The following is an 18,516-nucleotide window of genomic DNA, read 5'->3' as shown; positions in this document are numbered from 1 at the left end:
TGGGGAATGCGCAAAAAATAACAAATCTGTAGCATTGTTAAAAATCCAAATCCCCAGCAAGTGACTGCAGGTTCATATTTTACCACCCCCCTATCCTGGCACCCTAAGATGGTTGCCTAAGCCTCCTTAAGGTGGTCATTGGATTTTGGGACCTGTATGTGGCAAGGCTGCCAGAAAGTCTCTCACTTGGGGTGTCCTCATACTGGGGAGAAGTAGCAGAATGTGTTTTGGGGTGTAATTCCACATCTCCCCATGGTGTGTGCCAGAAATAGCTCATTAAATGACAACTTGGTGTAAAAAGAGATTTTATTTTTCATTTTCCAATAACTTATGGCAAAAACTGTAAATGTTCCATGGACACAACATGCCTCTCAGCACATACCTTGGGATGTATCCTTCCCATAAAGGGGACATTTGGGGATGTTTGTAAGGTCCGGGCATTTTAGTGCCTCAAGAAATGTGATCGGCAGTCAGAAAGTAACAGCGACGTAAAAGCTGCATAAATTCCAATCAATATCCACGGATTCAGCTATGCTTCTACCAAAGACACGGAACAGAATACACGTTGTACTACATGTATGAAGAAATCTGATTTTATGGGATATGTTTTATAACAAAGTAGAAGATATCATTTAATCCAATCTGTAAATCAGTGTTGCTCTATCTCATACACGCCATATTCATGTACATATATACATATAAAATATACAATAAAAGTCCTTATAATTGGGACAGTTCAATCAAATATTGTGCTAGAATAAAGGTGTTTGATATAGAATGTGCTCCAGAAAGACTGCAGTGCTCACCCGTGAAATCTGCACCTCCACCTATGGATAAGGATGGCCGCTCACCTCATAGTATGGACCTATAAATTATTATAGGTCAACCAAGCAAAAGGATTCCATCAAAAATATCATTTGTATTAAAAAATAAAATCCCAGTGCTGATCAAATACCACCAAAGAAAGCTCTATTTGTGAGAAAAATAATTCAATTCAATTTGGGTGCAATGTTGCATGACCACACAATTGCGTGTGCTGAATAGCAAAAAAATCCCCATTCATGAACGGGGTAAAACGTTCCGGAGCTGAAGTAGGTAATAAATCTTGCTGTCATCATACAGTTTGGTTTCATTTTCTTGTGACATTTCTTGGGCTGCAGTTCTTCTGAGCTCCACAAGGTGGTGATCACACATATACAGAGAAAGGAGGTCTCTATGGAAGACAGGAAGTGATGTCAGGCACAGACAGGAAGTCTATATGGAAGACAGGTAGGGATGTCAGGCACAGACAGGATGTGATGTCAGGCACAGACAGGAAGTGAGGTCTGGCACAGACAGGAAGTGAGGTCATGCACAGACAGGAAGCTCCATGTGGGAGGAATTATAGAGGAGACGGTGCTGGAAGCGTGAGCAGAGGAGGTAATGAGATTTGATCATATCTCCCATCACTCTCCCTTGTGTGACACCATATTTCTCTGTCCCTCTTTGCCCTGTAAATGTCCCTCTTTTCGGTGTGATGTACACACAGACATATGAACAGACAATAGAACGGCCCAAAGTCTTCATATGGCTCTCAGATTTCCCTCAGATTTCACATTATTTCCCGTATTGAAGTGAAAACTCAGATAGAAAAGTAATAGTGAGATCAGACATAAGTGGGTGTCACTGATCACATTGTCCCCAAACGTCACCCCAGATAAACGTTTTCCCGGTCAGGCTCCGGTCACACCAGGAACTGCACGTTTCTCATGACTTCCGGTCACATGCGTTTGCAGGACATTTTTATCATCGGGAACGACGGGTGATCAGAGGGGCCAGACTTGTATTTTGCTCCCAGAGTCACATTTATGTGCATTGAGTTTACTCACATTTACATGCGTTTATGCGCTCACAAAATCAGATGATTAACCTCTTCACACCGGCCGAATGCAAATGTGCGCCCTCCCGGCCTTTGGGCCTTGACGCCAAGCAGCCACACATTTGCGTTCTATTAAGAAAGAACATATGTGCTGAGAGTGCGCACCCTGCGCACTCCCAGCACACATGTCCAGGACTCATGGAAAGGTCCCGATCTCCTCTTTCGATCAGGACCTTTCCCGATCCTGTGACCGCTGTGACATGTCGCGTCACATGACCCTAAACCCCACCCCGCCTCCCGGCTTCTGAAATGAGAGGCGCCGGCGTGAAGGGGTTAAAGTGGTTGTCAAGTTTCACAATTTTTAAATAACAAACATGTCAAATTTAACTGCTCTGTGTAATGTGTTTGCACAGAGCCGCCAGGATACTCATCTTCTCAGATCCCCCCCAGCGCTCCAGGCAAGATGCTTACTCTGGGGCACTCATATGTTCTCGCTCCTCAGCCGCCTCTATGTGCCTATGAGAAACACAGAGCACGGTTTGACCCACCCCCGCTCCCTCCTCACTGGCTGTGATTGATAGCAGTGGGAGCCAATGAGGAGTCAGAGACCCCGGAGAGCTTCTATCTTTGTGCACAGGATCAGGATCAGATGAGTATAAGTCTGCACTTACCCCCTTCCTGTCCGGCCCAATTTTCATCTTTCAGAGCTCTTGCACTTTGAATGACAATTGGGCGGTCATGTAACATTGTAGCCATATAAAATTTTTGTAATTTTTTCACACAAATCGAGCTTTCTTTGGTGGTATTTACTGCCCACTGGGGGTGGGGGGTGGGGGGGAGTTATCAACAAAAATAAGCAAAATATTTGAAAAAAAAAAACGTTTTCTTTGTTTCTATTATAAAATTTTGCAAACAGGTAATTTTTCTCCTTCACTGATGTACATTGATGAGGCAGCACTGATGAGATGGCAAGGATAGGCAGCACTGATGGGCACTGATAGGCTGCACTGATGAGGCAGCACTGGTGAGCAGTGATGATATGCAGCAATGATGGTCACTGATAGGGGCACTTATGGGCGGCACTGACTGACAGTCATGACTGGCAGCACTGATGGGCGCAACTTCTGGACAGCACTGATGGGTGGCACTGCTGGGGGGCACTGATAGGTGGCACTGCTAGGGCCCTGGTGGGAGGTACTGCTGGGTGGTACTGCTGGGCGGCACTGCAGGGCACTGATCAGGGCCCTGATGATCAGTGTCGATCTGCCCTTTGATAGCTGCTGGTTACCGATAACCAGAAACTGTTTTTACTGTTTGATGTGCTCTGTCATTGGACCCAGCTGATCACGTGGTAAAAGGTCACTGTGATTGGCCTTTTACCTCATCACGTGATCAGCTGTCTCCGTAGGGCACAGTGATCACAGATGTCGCCAGGTGCTCGCCCCTGGGGGTGCGCTGGAGGGCATGTTCTGGAAGGACGTCATATGATGCCCTTCCAGAACTGGGTAACCAGGGGTATAGCGTGGTCACCAAGTGGTTAAAGGCACATCTTAATCTTTAATGTGCACCTGTATGGAGATCCCTCTTTGGATGTGATGATCCCTTTGCACGGTGCTGGACCGGTGGATGCCTAATTGGAGGAGCAGCAGCTGCAGCTATATAACCCAGGCAGGCCGACGCATGGATTTTTTATTTCATTTTTACATTTTTCAAAACCTTGTGATAAGAATTAGATCTGCAAAATACCGTACCTCTGATCAAATACTTTGGGGTGTCTACTTTCTAAAAAAAGGGTCATTTGGGAGGTGTTTGCACTTTCCTGGCAATTCAGGACCTCTGAAACTGGGATAGGTAGTAAGGAAACTAAATATGACCTTTGAAAGCCTGAAGGTGGTCATTAGATTTTGGACCCCTGTACGTGGCTAGGCTTCCAAAAATGCTCTCACATGTGGTATCCCCAGAAGTAGCAGAATGTGTGTTGGGGGTGTAATTCCACATATATCCATGTCTTGTGTGAGAAATATCTCGTCTCTGACAACTTTGTGTAAAAAAAATGATTTTTGTAATTTTCCATAACATTTTTGGCACAAAATAAAATCTTCCATGCACTCAACATGCCTCTCTGCAAATACCTTGTGGGGTCTACTTTGCTAAAAGGAGTCACCTCACATCCCATATACAAGAGGGCTAAGAGTCCAGACTCCTAGAACTGGAAGAGGACATTTTTGGGGGGTGTTGTAGAAGAACCCAGACCACGGTATTGTGCGGTGAAAATATCATCCAACTTTATTCATCATATATATGTGACACTTTAACAACAGAAGTAAAGAGATAGATTGTTTACATTTCAAGGATCTAGTTATACCATTTATATCATCTATGCTAAGAAACTGATTAACATGTGACACGCCCCTCATTAATACCAGCCACGCCCACTTATGTAACCCTCTAAACATCCAAATCCCTGTAACTTCCCAGAAGACACTTTCATCTTTTATCCATAACAAGCTGATTGGGTACAAGAGAACCCCGAGCCCCTCCTGCTCATTCCCACACAAGTCCATGTCACCATCTACAAGGTGAGAGGACCTGAAGGAGAACAAGACCATGACCACCAGGACCATCGCCTGACTGAAGCCATGCTCACATTTCTTTCTAATGCTGCCTTTATGGTCTACTCAGATACAGATTTGGCAGATGTACATTCGTGTCTTCAAGGAGCTGATCAAACACGATCTGTGCTTGACAATCTTTTTTGGGGTCCAGAGGTGACATTAGGGGTCTGATAGACCTCTTGTGTTTCTTTAAAGAGGACCTGTGACCAGCAATATGTTATCACATGCGAGGCTATTAACCCCCTATATGGCAATAATAAAGTTCAGAGAAAGAAAAGTGTAAAGTAACACACTGTAAATGAAAAAACACACAAAACAGATTTTAAAGCCCCCAGTTCCCGTATACATGAGCAATTGCAAGGGTTGGGTGCAGTTATGTAGGAAAACATCAATCACACTACACATTGTACATATCTCTGCACACACCAGAGGGAGAGGAATAACTCTAGGGCCATCATTCATGGTTCACTATATAAACTGATGACCTGTAAAGGCTTTTAAAGCGTCACCTATGGACAATTTCTGGTACTGAAGTTTGTCACCATTTCACAAATACGCACAATTTTTAAAGTTTTACATGTTTGGTATCTATATACTTGATACCAACCTCATCTTTCATCAAATTGGGTCATATAATGTGTTTGTCTGCACTGGAATTATTGTTAGTGTTTTTTTTTTACTGAAAATATGCATTTCATAGACAGCTGTGCTAATATTGTGTGATAAAAACCACCACCATTTTATTCTCCAGGGTCTCTGCTTTCAGAAAATAAGAAAATGTTTTTTGGGTTTTAAATAATCTTCTGGCCTAACAATGTGAATGTAATCATGTGCATAAACAAGCAAAATCAACTGGCAGCAAAACACACAACAGCAACAATGTATAAAATTATCATCAAATCTATTGTAGGAACTAATGGCCTAAGAAGCAAAGCCACCATATTACTCAACCAAGTTCCAACTAAACCCATCCAAGAAAATGGATCCCACTTCCCCCACCCAGGTGACTGTTGGAACTCCTTTACCTTGTGTAGATATCTCCTTCTGAGATCCTCATGATCTAATATAAATGTACAACACTCTCTGACACCAGATTGTAGACTCCGCCTTGATCTTCCGAGAGATAGTCAGCCACCATGCAGTTCTGTGACACCACCTTAGGTGATGGAGCCACTTCTGCTGTCAGCTCTGCTATACCAACAATGGTGTCATTGGTTATCTGATCCATGACTCCAGTACACCGGTTCATCTTACTTATCTTAGCTTACTTAGATTCCCATCCCGTCTATGAAGGGCTCACTGCATAAAACATCTCCACTCCAGAGAAAATGTTTCTTCTCACTGGAAGGTCAGGGGAGTATTGGGAGAAATTGAGGCTTTCCTTTATAGATATGGGGGAGGGGCAACATAACCTAAAGTACAGCTATGGGTGGAATTGAAGGGAAGCCATTTTAGGGTGCTCCTTCCACACAAGAAGCAATGTATATGAAGGACTAGGAATCCATTGGACCAATGGGGATTAAACATTCTGCAATACATTGAGACACCATGAAATGTTACTGACCTGTGATTGGCTCTCCTATTGTTAGTGAAGTGAGACTCCCCTTGTCGGTGTCATTAATGGAAAGAAACCATGTGAAATGTTTCCCCCAAATCCAAAAAGGTGACCCCCTTGGGTAGGTACCCATCCTACTATTACTAAAAAAACTAGTAGTTGTGAGTCAATATAAAGCACTTTATACTGTTTTTAATTGATTATATATATATGTACGTATTTTTTCTATTTTTTGTATATGCATTTTGTAATAAATTTTGGATTAACCCTTATTGTTAAAAGTAAATGTGACCGACTTCCCTGTTGCCAATTACATGCACAGTCTATATAGCCGACGTATACAGGGTTGTTAAACAGTGGATATAACAGTTACATGTTTTCACACAAACAACATCACAATTAGCAACATTGTCTCAATTTGATCAATACAGCTGTCCGTAATGATAGTTATAAAGGTTTGGCCCCAAAAAGATGGCCGCGACCATACATACTTCAAGAAAATGGCGCTAAACTATTATAAAAGAAGTCCAGGCAAGGTGATTGTCCTATCACATCCCCCGGAAGAAGCCACGTGACCCTGTGGCGCAACACATTGGGGAGGGGCTTGACGTCACCATGACAACCCAACTTCAGTAACGGCGGGTATAGACAGTGTGTGTAGACACATGGAGGAAGCCTGTCACATCCGCATTTAGCGGTTTTATCTATTACAAAGCGCATTGAAATTATTGACATGTGAGGGCATATAGAGGGCATTAAATAAATCTTTTTATTAAAACGATAAGGCACCAAATATCTCTTCTTTCTTCCACTATACTAACGAGGAGAAAAATAGGGAGATGGAGCCACATCCAGCATCAGAAGGAAGCAGAGATCATCATGTCCATACAAGCACATTAGAAGTGACCAATCCAGGAAAACCCAGGGGAGGTCCAAAGGATCTCATCAATACAAACCTCTTAAAAGCTGTGTCAGCCCAGCAATAGGCTAACAAGAAGGTGAGCCCATAAAAGGGTCAATATTCAAGCAAGGATTTATTTCTACAGTTCCTTATACAGTGGGGCAAAAAAGTATTTAGTCACCACCAATTGTGCAAGTTCTCCCACTTAAAAAGATGAGAGAGGCCTGTAATTGGCATCATAGGGAGACCTCAACTATGAGAGACAAAATGAGAAACAAAATCCAGACAATCACATTGGCTGATTTGGAAAGAATTTATTTGCACATTATGGTGGAAAATAAGTATTTAGTCAATATCAAAAGTTCATGTGAATACTTTGTTATATATCCTTTGTTGGCAATGACAGGTCAGACGTTTCCTGTAAGTCTTCACAAGGTTGGCACACACTGTTGCTGGTATGTTGGCCCATGCTCCATGCAGATCTCCTCTAGAGCAGTGATGTTTTGGGGCTGTCCCTGGGCAACACGGACTTTCAACTCCCTCCAAAGGTTTTCTATGGGGTTGAGATCTGGAGACTGGCTAGGCCACTCCAGGACCTTGAAATGCTTCTTACGAAGCCACTCCTTTGTTGCACGGGTGGTATGTTTGGGATCATTGTCATGTTGGAAGACCCAGCCACGTTTCATCTTCAATGCCCTTGCTGATGGAAGAAGGTTTGCACTCAAAATCTCACGATACATGGCCCCATTCATTCTGTCCTGTACATGGATCAGTTGGCCTGGTCCCTTTGCGGAGAAACAGCCCCAAAGCATGATGTTGCCACCCCCATGCTTCACAGTAGGTATGGTGTTCTTTGGATGCAACTCAGCATTCTCTCTCCTCCAAACACGACGAGTTGTATTTCTTCCAAACAGTTCTATTTTGGTTTCATCTGACCATATGACATTCTCCCAATCCTCTTCTGGATCATCCAAATGCTCTCTAGCAAACTTCAGACGGGCCCGGACATGTACTGGCTTAAGCAGGGGGCCACGTCTGGCACTGCAGGATCTGAGTCCCTGGCAGCGTAGTGTGTTACTGATGGTAGCCTTTGTTACGTTGGTCCCAGCTCTCTGCAGGCCATTCACTAGGTCCCCCCGTGTGGTCCTGGGATTTTTGCTCACCGTTCTTGTGATCATTTTGACCCCACGGGGTGAGATCTTGCGTGGACCCCAGATCGAGGGAGATTATCAGTGGTCTTGTATGTCTTCCATTTTCTAATTATTGCTCCCACAGTTGATTTGTTCACACCAAGCTGCTTGCCTATTGCAGATTCAGTCTTCCCAGCCTGGTGCAATTTTGTTTCTGGTGTCCTTCGACAGCTCTTTGGTCTTCACCATAGTGGAGTTTGGAGTGTGACTGTTTGAGGTTGTGGACAGGTGTCTTTTATACTGCTAACAAGTAACAGGTGCCATTGATACAGGTAATGAGTGCAGGACAGAGGAGCCTCTTAAAGAAGAAGGTCCAGGTCTGTGAGAGCCAGAAATCTTGCTTGTTTGTAGGTGACCAAATACTTATTTTCCACCATAATTTGCAAATAAATTCTTTCTAAATCAGCCAATGAGATTGTCTGGATTTGTTTTCTCATTTTGTCTCTCATAGTTGAGGTCTCCCTATGATGCCAATTACAGGCCTCTCTCATCTTTGTAAGTGGGAGAACTTGCACAATTGGTGGTGACTAAATACTTTTTTGCCCCACTGTATACAGCAATTACTATTGTGGACACGAATAGAATACTCCGGTATTATTCATAGACTTTGGACACCATTTCATTTTTAGATTCTTTTTCATCTTTTCATTTTCAAAATTTTGTGATTATATTTCATTTATATTTTTTATTTATTTTTTTATTATTATTTTTATATATTTTTCTATTATTCATAATTATTATTCATTTCTTATTTAAAAAAAATTCACACATATATATCCAGAAAATCTTTTTGCTGTACTTTATAAGGATTTCTCTTATTTTTTCATATGTGAATTATTCATGATAAAATCCAGCCAGTGTTTATTAATAACAATCTAATATATAATTTATATAGATATACCTTATTGTAGGGGCGCGGCCCTATCTATTAACTTACATTTTATCATCCTACTATTCCTGATATGAGTTTGTAGTCCCTGCTACTACAGGAAACATGCGGGCGATCATTTACACCTTTTACAGCAGGACAGTAAATATCAGAACACAATTCAAACATCAGACCAACAGCAGGAAGTCTGCTAACTGAATGTGTAATGCAATCTGTCATTAGCATTCCCAGAGTTCCCTCTGCAACATAGTTGTATCAGCTGTTGGTCCTGTCTGTACATCTGTTATTTTCCCACCTTCTGTAACAGGGTGACAACCCTGATCATTCTGCAGGAACATTACACAGTAGTGTTGTCACCCTGTACAGGGAAGTCTTAGATAGATTATAAGTAAGACACACAACAAGTAAAGCCCAACTTCAGCTAACGCTTCTACAGCAGTTACAGCAACAGGTTCTCAATAAGGTCCAACCCCCCATATGAATGACGACTGACAGTTGTGAGCACCCCCAGCAGTGTTATAGGATTTGCCCGACCCCTCCAACTGCCATTTTTCCCAAAAGACTTGGCCTTCTACAGGAAGTAGACAAAAAAAATCTACTGGGAGTGACAACAAAAAATAAAACAATAGGAGACTCAGAAAAACAAAACCTGCTCTGCTAATGACAGATTTCATTATTAATGTCATTATTGATGTTGCCCATAGTTACACTTTGGTGCCAACGTTGTAATATTTCCAGGGAGAAGAAGTTTTCTTTACAAACTTTACACCAAAAAGAGATGTGTGCACTCAGAGTGATAATTGTGAACCCCAATCAGAGGAATGTCAGTCCCCCGGAAGAAGTGGTAGGAATATGACCGCACACTCAGCACTTTGTAAGTTCAGATCTCTGGCAGTTGTATTGTGTGATTAGTCTATGGAGAGGAGTAATAGCTGGAAAGAGAAAACATGGAACAAGGATTTCTGATCTTCACCTGATGGAATCCCATTTGGCAGAACCACATGGAACACAAGTGACCAGCTGGGCTTACGTTTTACTGCTGAATACATCCCCTAAATCAGCAGTAACTTAGTATTGGAAGGCCTGCATCAGCTTGGGATGTTGTTTTCTCACTGAACAGAGACTTCTTTCTAGCTGGTGTCACAGACACAGACCTGCCTGAAAGGTTGTCACCCATGAGAGGATATCCTACAACCTCACAAACACCCCCTTTCCTCTCTATGATCACAATCTCATCACCTTCAGTCTCCTCATCTTCAAACACTTATCCCTCCAATCAGCAATCACCTGCAGAAACCTTCACAACTTGAACCCTTCTCCTTTCCACTCTGAAACTGACCAACTCTATGACAGAATCTCTCCCCTGTCCTGCCCTGACCTGGCCACTGCTGTCTACAACAGTTCACTTTCATCCACATTAGACTCACTTGCTCCCCTAACAACATGAAGCATCCGGCCCCGACCATTACAACCTTGGCAGACCGACCACACCAGAGATCTTAAACGACATAGTCGTGTGCTGGAGCGAATTTGGCATAAAACCAAATCTCACCAAGCATTCACCCGATATAAATCTGCTTTCTTAGCATACAATTCCTCCCTCCATGCTGCCAAACAAGGTTTCTCAGAAGCCCGTCTCACCACCTGCCCCCTGGATCCTGTCCCCTCACAACTACTACGGTCACCTCTTCTTCCATCCTATGCTCCCTTACTCACATCTTCAATCTTTCCATCTCTACTGGTGCCTTCCCCTCCCCTCTAAAGCATGCGCACATCACTCCCATACTTAAAAAGCCCTCCCTGGACTCCACCAACCTGAACAACTTAAGACCCATCCCCCTGCTCTTGTTTACCTTTATACTCTTAGAACGCTTAGTCTACAATCGCCTGAGCTCCTAACTCACCAACAACAACCTTCTTGACCCTTTACAGTCTGGCTTTCGCCCCCTACACTCCACTGAAACTGCCCTACTAAAACTCACTAATGATCTATTAACTGCTAAACCAATGGCCACTACTCCGTACTCATCCCAACCAATGGCCACTACTCCGTACTCATCCCAACCAATGGCCACTGCTCCTTACTCTTACTACATGACCTCTCCGCAGCTTTTGATACAGTTGACTATCCCCTCCTCCTCAAAAAACTCCACTCTCTTGGCATCCAAGACTCTGCTCTCTCCTGGTTCTCCTCCTACCTATCGCAGTGCTCCTTCAGCAATACCTTTAACTCTGTCTCCTCCTCTCCACTCCCTCTTTCTGTAGAGGTTCCTCAAGGTTCTGTCCTTGGACCCATACTCTTCTCCATCTACACCTCCTCCCTTGGTCACTTGATAAACACCCATGGCTTTAAGTACCATCTCTATCCTGATGACACACAAATATATCTTTTTCCTCCTCACCTCACCCCTTCAGTCTCCTCCTCACATCACCCCTTCAGTCTCCTCTTGCATTACTACCCTACTAAGCGACATATCGGCATGGATTTCTCTCCACTTCCTCAAACTCAATCTTTCCAAAACTGAGCTCTTAGTATTCCCCCCAGCCTGTGCCCCCCTCCACTGACTTCTCCATCAAGATCAATAACACAATCATCAGTCCCTCCCCTCATGCCAGGGTGCTAGGTGTAATCCTAGACTCCCATCTGTCCTTGCAGTCCCAAATCTAATCACTGTCCAAATCTTGTAGACTTCACCTCCGCAAAATCTACAAGATACGGCCGTTCTTAACCTCAGAAACCACTAAGCAACTTATTCACTCCCTTGTTATATCTCACCTTGACTATTGTAACTCCCTCCTCACTGGCCGACCTCATCGCAGGCTATCCCCTCTTCAGTCTATCATGAATGCTGCTGCCATCATCCACCTTACTTACCTTTCTGTATCAGACACCCCTATCTGCCAATCCCTCCACCCCTCACTGCCAATCCCTCCAGTGGCCTCCATTCAGTGTCCTCCACCAATCCCTCCACTGGCCTCCATTCAGTGTTCTCCACCCCTCTCTGTCAATCCCTCCACTGGCCTCCATTCAGTGTCCTCTACCAATCCCTCCACTGGCCTCCATTCAGTGTTCTCCACCCCTCTCTGCCAATCCCTCCACTGGCCTACACCCCTCTCTGCCAATCCCTCCACTGGCCTCCACTCAGTGTCCTCCACCCCTCTCTGCCAATCCCTTCACTGGCTTCACGTTGCCCAATGAATAAAAGTCAAAACATTAACAATAACATATAAAGCCATTTATAACTCTGCCCCAAATTACATCACCAATCTTGTCTCCAAATATCACCCAAACCGTACTCTGTTTTTCTTGCATGATCCCCTCCTCTCTTGCTCCCTTGTCTCCTCCCCCCATGCTCGTTTCCAGAGCTTCCCCCATCCTCCTGAACTCTCTACCCCAATTTATCAGACTATTGCATATTCTGCTCACTTTTAGGCGATCTCTGAAAACCTCTCTCTTCAGGGAAGCATATCCTGCCCTCAGCTAATAATGGAATCTTCTACTCTTCCTACCAGTCCATCCCTCACAGTTACTACCTTTTGTACCACTAGCTCCTCCCTCCTAGATTGTAAGCTCCTAGGAGCAGGGCCCTTCTATCCCTCTTGTATTGAACTGTAATGTTGCTGTATTGTCTCCCGTTATATTGTAAAGCGCTGAGCAAACTGTTGGCACCATATAAATCCTATATAATAACAATAATAATAATAATAATATCAATGAGAGATGAAATGTGGAAAGAAGGCATTGATAATGGGAGAGGAGATGGAACAGGTAATGGGAGGAGTGGATAAGCTGGGCTTAGCTGGAGACCTCAAGCCTGGCTGATCATGTATCAATAGTCAGAAGAACCTGGAATGGACTCTCCCACTGAGGCTTCAGAGACTTGGTAAGATGACAATAGACCCCATCCTAGTCTCTGGTACTGAGGCAGTGTTGGTCATGTATTACCTCAGGATCCAGAAATGAAGAAAATGCTTGGAAACACAACTCAGTTGGTGAATCATGAAAATGCATTGCATGTTCAGTCAAAGCTCCATAAAAAAGAAAAAGATGAGAATCATGAGGGAAGCTGTTCAGTTATTGATGATTATCTTAAAAATAATGATCAAAATATAAAATATTTAAATCCCTTCTAGCTGTGTGCTTGATGGACATAAGCACTAAATTCAGTTCATCCAATCATTACATTCCAGTTTGTACAGATTTTAGTTTGTTTCTTTTAAAGTAACATTTTATCTTCTCCCTTCTTCTCTAGCTTGTGGGATGACATTGGGGATGTGAAACTAACTTGTGACACCTGAAACTTCTTTAATATCTCTTTTATTCCAGAATTTATTCAATGCAGAAATTTGTGAATCCTCCAGTGATAGATTAGACCGGCATTAACTGTAAAAGTTTTGTCACATTGAGAGCATTAAAATGGATTCTCTCCAGTGTGAATCCTCTGGTGTTTGAGAAAATTTGATTTGTGAGTAAAAGCTTTATCACATTCAGAACACTGATATGGCTTTTCTCCAGTGTGAATCCTCTGGTGTTCGAGAAGATTTGACTTCTGAGTAAAAGCTTTAACACATTCAGAACACTGATATGACTTCTCTCCAGTGTGAATCCTCTGGTGTGTGATAAGATTTGACTTCAGAGTAAAAGCTTTATCACATTCAGAACACTGATATGGCTTCTCTCCAGTGTGAACAATCAGGTGTCTGATAAGATGTGACTTCTGTGTAAAAGCTTTGTAACATTCAGAACATTGATATAACTTCCGTCCAGTGTGAATCATCTGGTGTTTGAGAAGACATGACTTCTCTGTAAAAGCTTTATCACATTCAGAACACTGATATGGCTTCTCTCCAGTGTGAATCCTCTGGTGTCTGATAAGATCTGACTTCTGAGTAAAAGCTTTATCACATTCAGAACACTGATATGACTTCTCTCCAGTGTGAATCCTCTGGTGTGTGATAAGATCTGACTTCTGAGTAAAAGCTTTATCACATTCAGAACACTGATATGGCTTTTCTCCAGTGTGAATCCTCTGGTGTTCAAGAAGATGTGACTTCTGAGTAAAAGCTTTATCACATTCAGAACACTGATATGACTTCTCTCCAGTGTGAATCCTCTGGTGTGTGATAAGATTTGACTTCAGAGTAAAAGCTTTATCACATTCAGAACACTGATATGGCTTCTCTCCAGTGTGAACAATCTGGTGTCTGATAAGATTTGACTTCTGTGTAAAAGCTTTATCACATTCAGAACACTGATATGGCTTCTCTCCAGTGTGAACAATCTTGTGTCTGATAAGATGTGACTTCTGTGTAAAAGCTTTATCACATTCAGAACACTGATATGACTTCTCTCCAGTGTGAAATCTTTGGTGTATTATAAGGTCTCTCTCGCTTATAAAAGTTTTGCCACATTCAGAACAATGACATGGCTTCTCTCCCTTGCAAGCCTTCTGGTGTATGATATATATTCTCTCCATTGTAAAATCTACAAACAAGTAGTTTGAAATGACTCCTCTTATGTATATATGGGTTGGACTTTATTGTAAAGCCATTGTCACTTCCAGAACACTGAAATTACTTTTCTCCTGCTGGATCAATGTGGAAGAGGATCCAAACCATGACTTTTAGAACACAGATATGACTTGTATCCCGTGTGAATCCTCCAGTGAGCTGCAATAAAGACTTTCAGTCAATTAAGACAACCATATGTCTTGTTTTCCATGTGACTCAGCTGTATTCATGAAGACCAAAATGTCCTAAAACCTGGTTCATCAATCCACCTGTAGAGAAAGAAAAAATAATTCTATATAAAGGGTTACATAAAGTTGCTTTCTATTTTTAATGTTCATTACTAAATATATCTTATGAATAGAAAGAATATGTACAGCATTATCTACAGTATTTTTTTAATCAAATAGATTTTATTAAGAATGTTTATAAGTGCGCACAGTATTCCCAACATTCAGCCCAGACAATGGAGTCATACATTCTCACGTATAGGCAGTTGTGGCACTGTTACAGATCATACAGAACAATAACTTGCTTTGTCTATGGTGTCACTTTTACCTTTTATAAACAAATGAACAGAGAAAAGAAGAAACAACCTAGAACAATTCAGCTGTACACGGCAAGTAACCCCCCCCCCAGTACATACATAGATAGCTGACACCGATCAATGAGGCCCGCGTCTACAGGATCATACCCCAAGTATGGGTCTCCCATGTAGTTGGTCTCAGAGACTCCGCTCTCTCCTGGCTCTCCTCCTATCTATCACAGCGCTCCTTCAGTGTTACCTATAACGCTGACACATCCCCTTCACTCCCTCTCTCTGTCGGGGTTCCTCAAGGTTCTGTCCTCGGACCCCTCCTCTTCTCCATCTACACCTCCTCCCTTGGCCAATTGATAAACTCCCACGGCTTCAACTACCATCTCTATGGCAATGACACACAAATCTATCTCTCAACCCCCCACCTCACCCCCTCAGTCTCCAATTGCATCACCACCCTACTAAGTGACATATTGGACTGGATGTCACTCAACTTCCTCAAACTCAACCTTTCCAAAACTGAGCTTCTAGTATTCCCCCCAACACGTGCCCCCCCCCCTCCCGACTTCTCCATCAAGATCAACAACACTATTATTATTATACAGTATTTATATAGCTCCAACAGTTTGCTCAGCGCTGTACATTATAATGGGAGACAGTACACAGTGGATGAGTCTGGCTGCAGAATTCAGGATAGACTGAAGTGGGGATAGCCTGTGTTGGGGTAGGCCGGTGAGGAGGGAGTTACAGTAGTCAAGTCGTGATATAATAAAGGGAGTGAATGAGTTGCTTTGTAGTTTCTGGAGTTAGGAACGTGCGTATTTTGGAGATGTTACAGAGGTGGAGTCTGTATGAATGTGTCAGTGATTGGACCTGGGGCTGGAAAGACAGAGGTGGAGTCTAGAATGACACCTAATACTCTGGCTTGCGGGGTGGGACTGATGGTGATGTTGTTGGTCGTGATGAAGAGGTCAGGGGGGGCACGGGCTGGGGGGAAAACTAGGAGCTCGGTTTTGGCAAGGTTTAATTTGAGGAATTGGAGTCTGATATGTCCAGTCTGATATGTCGTTCAGAAGGCTAGTGATTCGGGCGGAGACTGAAGGGGTGAGATGGGGAGTAGAGAGATATATTTGAGTGTCATCGTCATAGAGATTGTAGTTGAAGCCGTGGGAGTGTATTAGTTACCCAAGGGAGGAGGTGTAAATTGAGAAGAGAAGGGGCCCGAGGACAGAACCTTGGGGGACCCCCAACAGAGAGGGGAAGGTGGCAGCATTATAGGTAACACTGAGGGAGCGTTGTGATAGATAGGAAGAGAGCCAGCCAGGAGAGAGCGGAGTCTCTGAGGCCAAAAGAGTATAGTTTTTTGAGGAGGAGGGGGTGGTTGACCGTGTCAAAAGCTGCAGAGAGGTTGAGGAGTAGTAGCACTGAGTAGTGGCCATTGGCTTTGGAGGCTAGCAGGTCATTGGTGAGTTTGAGTAAGGCAGTTTCGGTGGAGTGTAGGGGACGGAAGCCAGATTGTAGGGGATCAAGGAGGTTGTTGTCGGTGAGGTGGGAACTCAGGTGATTATAGACTAAGCATGCAAGGAGTTGGGATGTAAATGGCAGCAGGAAGATGGGTCTTAGGTTGTTTAGGTCAGAGGGATCCAGGGAGGGTTTTTAAAGTATGGGAGTGATGTGCGCATTCTTCAGAGGGGAGGGCAATGTGTCAGTAGAGAGGGAAAGATTAAAGATGTGGGTGAGGGAGCGTAGGATGGAGGAGGAGGGTGATCGTAGGAGTTGTGTAGGGACAGGGTCAAGGGGGCAGATGGTAAGGTGAGCTTCAGAGAAGAGCTTAGTGATTATCAGTCCCACCCCTCATGCCAGGGTACTAGGTGTCATCCTAGACTCCAATCTGTCCTTTCAGCCCCAGGTCCAATCACTGACAAACTCATGTAGACTTCACCTCCGCAACATCTCCAAGATACGCTCGTTCCTAACCTCAAAAACCACTAAGCAACTCATTAACTCCCTTATTATATCACGCCTTGACTATTGTAACTCCCTCCTCACTGGCCGACCTCATCGCAGACTATCTCCACTCCAGTTCATCATGAATGCTGCTGCCAGACTCATTCACCTTACTAACCGTTCTGTATCAGCCACCTCTCTGCCAATCCCTCCACTGGCCTCCACTCAGTGTCCTCCACCCCTCGCTGCCAATCCCTCCACTGGCTTCCAATTGCCCAGCGGATAAAATTTAAAACACGAACACTGAAGTATAAAGCCGTTCATAACACTGCCCTCAACTACATCACTGACCTTGTCTCTATATACCACCCAAACCGTACTCTCCACTCCTCGCAAGACCTCCTACTCTCTAGCTCCCTTGTCTCCTCCTCCCATGCTCATCTCCAGGATTTCTCACGGGCTTCACCCATCCTCTGGAACTCCCTACCCCAAGCTATCAGGCTATGAGCCTCCTCTTCTCACTTTTAGGCGCACTCTGAAAACTCATCTCTTCAGGGAAGCCTACCCCGACCCCAGCTAACTACTGGAATCCCCTACTCCCCCAACCACTCCATCCCCCACAGCTAATTACCTCTTGTACCACTATCCCCTCTCTCCTAGATTGTAAGCTCCAAGGAGCAGGGCCCTCTAATCCCTCTTGTACTGAACTGTATTGTTACTGTACTGTCTCCCTCCATAAAGTAAAGAGACCAAGAGGCACACCCGAGGAATATTGAACACCAACGTTATAATACTGGTCATATCGTTCCACTTTTTGAATAATTTTGGACATCTCCAAAACATGTGTATCAAATCCCCGACATCACCACTACAATTGGGGTATTAAGGGGAAATCCCTCCTGTCCTAGCTGAACAATTGAGCTGGAGTCCTGAATGATCTATGCAAAAGAAATGACTGAGTTTCTGTGAAGAGGACAGAGAGATGAGAGGTATGGAGGTCAAAATCACCTCCCACCACTCTCTCTTAGAGTCAAAAGACTGGAATAAATATATGAGATATCATGCCTTTCCCACTGGTGCCATCTGAAGTCCATTAACAAGTGTGAGAGTGATGTGAAATCTGTATCTGATGGAAGTAGAAACCGATGGATGGAATCTAATGTGTCTACTAAGTCCCACCTGGTAAGATGCTGAAGTTGGGCAGCTATAAAATAAAGTCTAACATTTGGTATTGCTAGGCCTCCTTGGTCTTCACCATACTGTGGAGTAGTGAGTGTGATTCTAGCTGACGGCTTCTTCTAAATGAGTTCTCCAAACTGGGAGTCTATACCGGAGAACCACTTACGAGGTGTCCACATGGGAAAATTGTGGAGTATACAGTTGAAACTCGAAAAATTAGAATATGGTGCAAAATTTCATTTATTTCAGTGCAGCAACTTAAAAGGTGAAACTAATATATGAGATAGACTCATTACATGCAAAGCAAGATAGTTCAAGCCGTGATTTGTCATCATT

The 18,516-nt window shown here is 43.6% G+C and overlaps 2 protein-coding genes across 2 annotated transcripts in view; one reads left to right on the top strand and one right to left on the bottom strand.

Annotated features, from left to right (window-relative positions):
• LOC149455063 (uncharacterized) overlaps nt 1–18,516 on the top strand; it is a 261,113-nt gene that overhangs the window by 83,715 nt on the left and 158,882 nt on the right. The gene's annotated exons all lie outside the window — the stretch shown is intronic.
• LOC149455065 (uncharacterized) lies at nt 12,955–14,657 on the bottom strand. Its single transcript, XM_089686693.1, has one exon. It carries the CDS (start codon nt 14,483–14,485, stop codon nt 13,421–13,423), a length of 1,065 nt encoding a protein of 354 aa, XP_089542819.1. The 5' UTR covers nt 14,486–14,657; the 3' UTR covers nt 12,955–13,420.

This window comes from Staurois parvus, unplaced genomic scaffold (assembly GCF_062004578.1).
Source record: "Staurois parvus isolate SC_StPar_1 unplaced genomic scaffold, SC_StPar_1.0 ptg000407l, whole genome shotgun sequence".
Classification (NCBI taxonomy): Eukaryota; Metazoa; Chordata; class Amphibia; order Anura; family Ranidae; genus Staurois; species Staurois parvus.
Note: the sequence above shows the minus strand (reverse complement) of the source record. Positions and strands in the feature narration are given on the sequence as shown.

Bases quoted from the DNA above. Each gene is read 5' to 3' on its own strand.
- LOC149455065 (XM_089686693.1), bottom strand. From the start codon at position 14,485: ATGGAGAGAATATATATCATACACCAGAAGGCTTGCAAGGGAGAGAAG.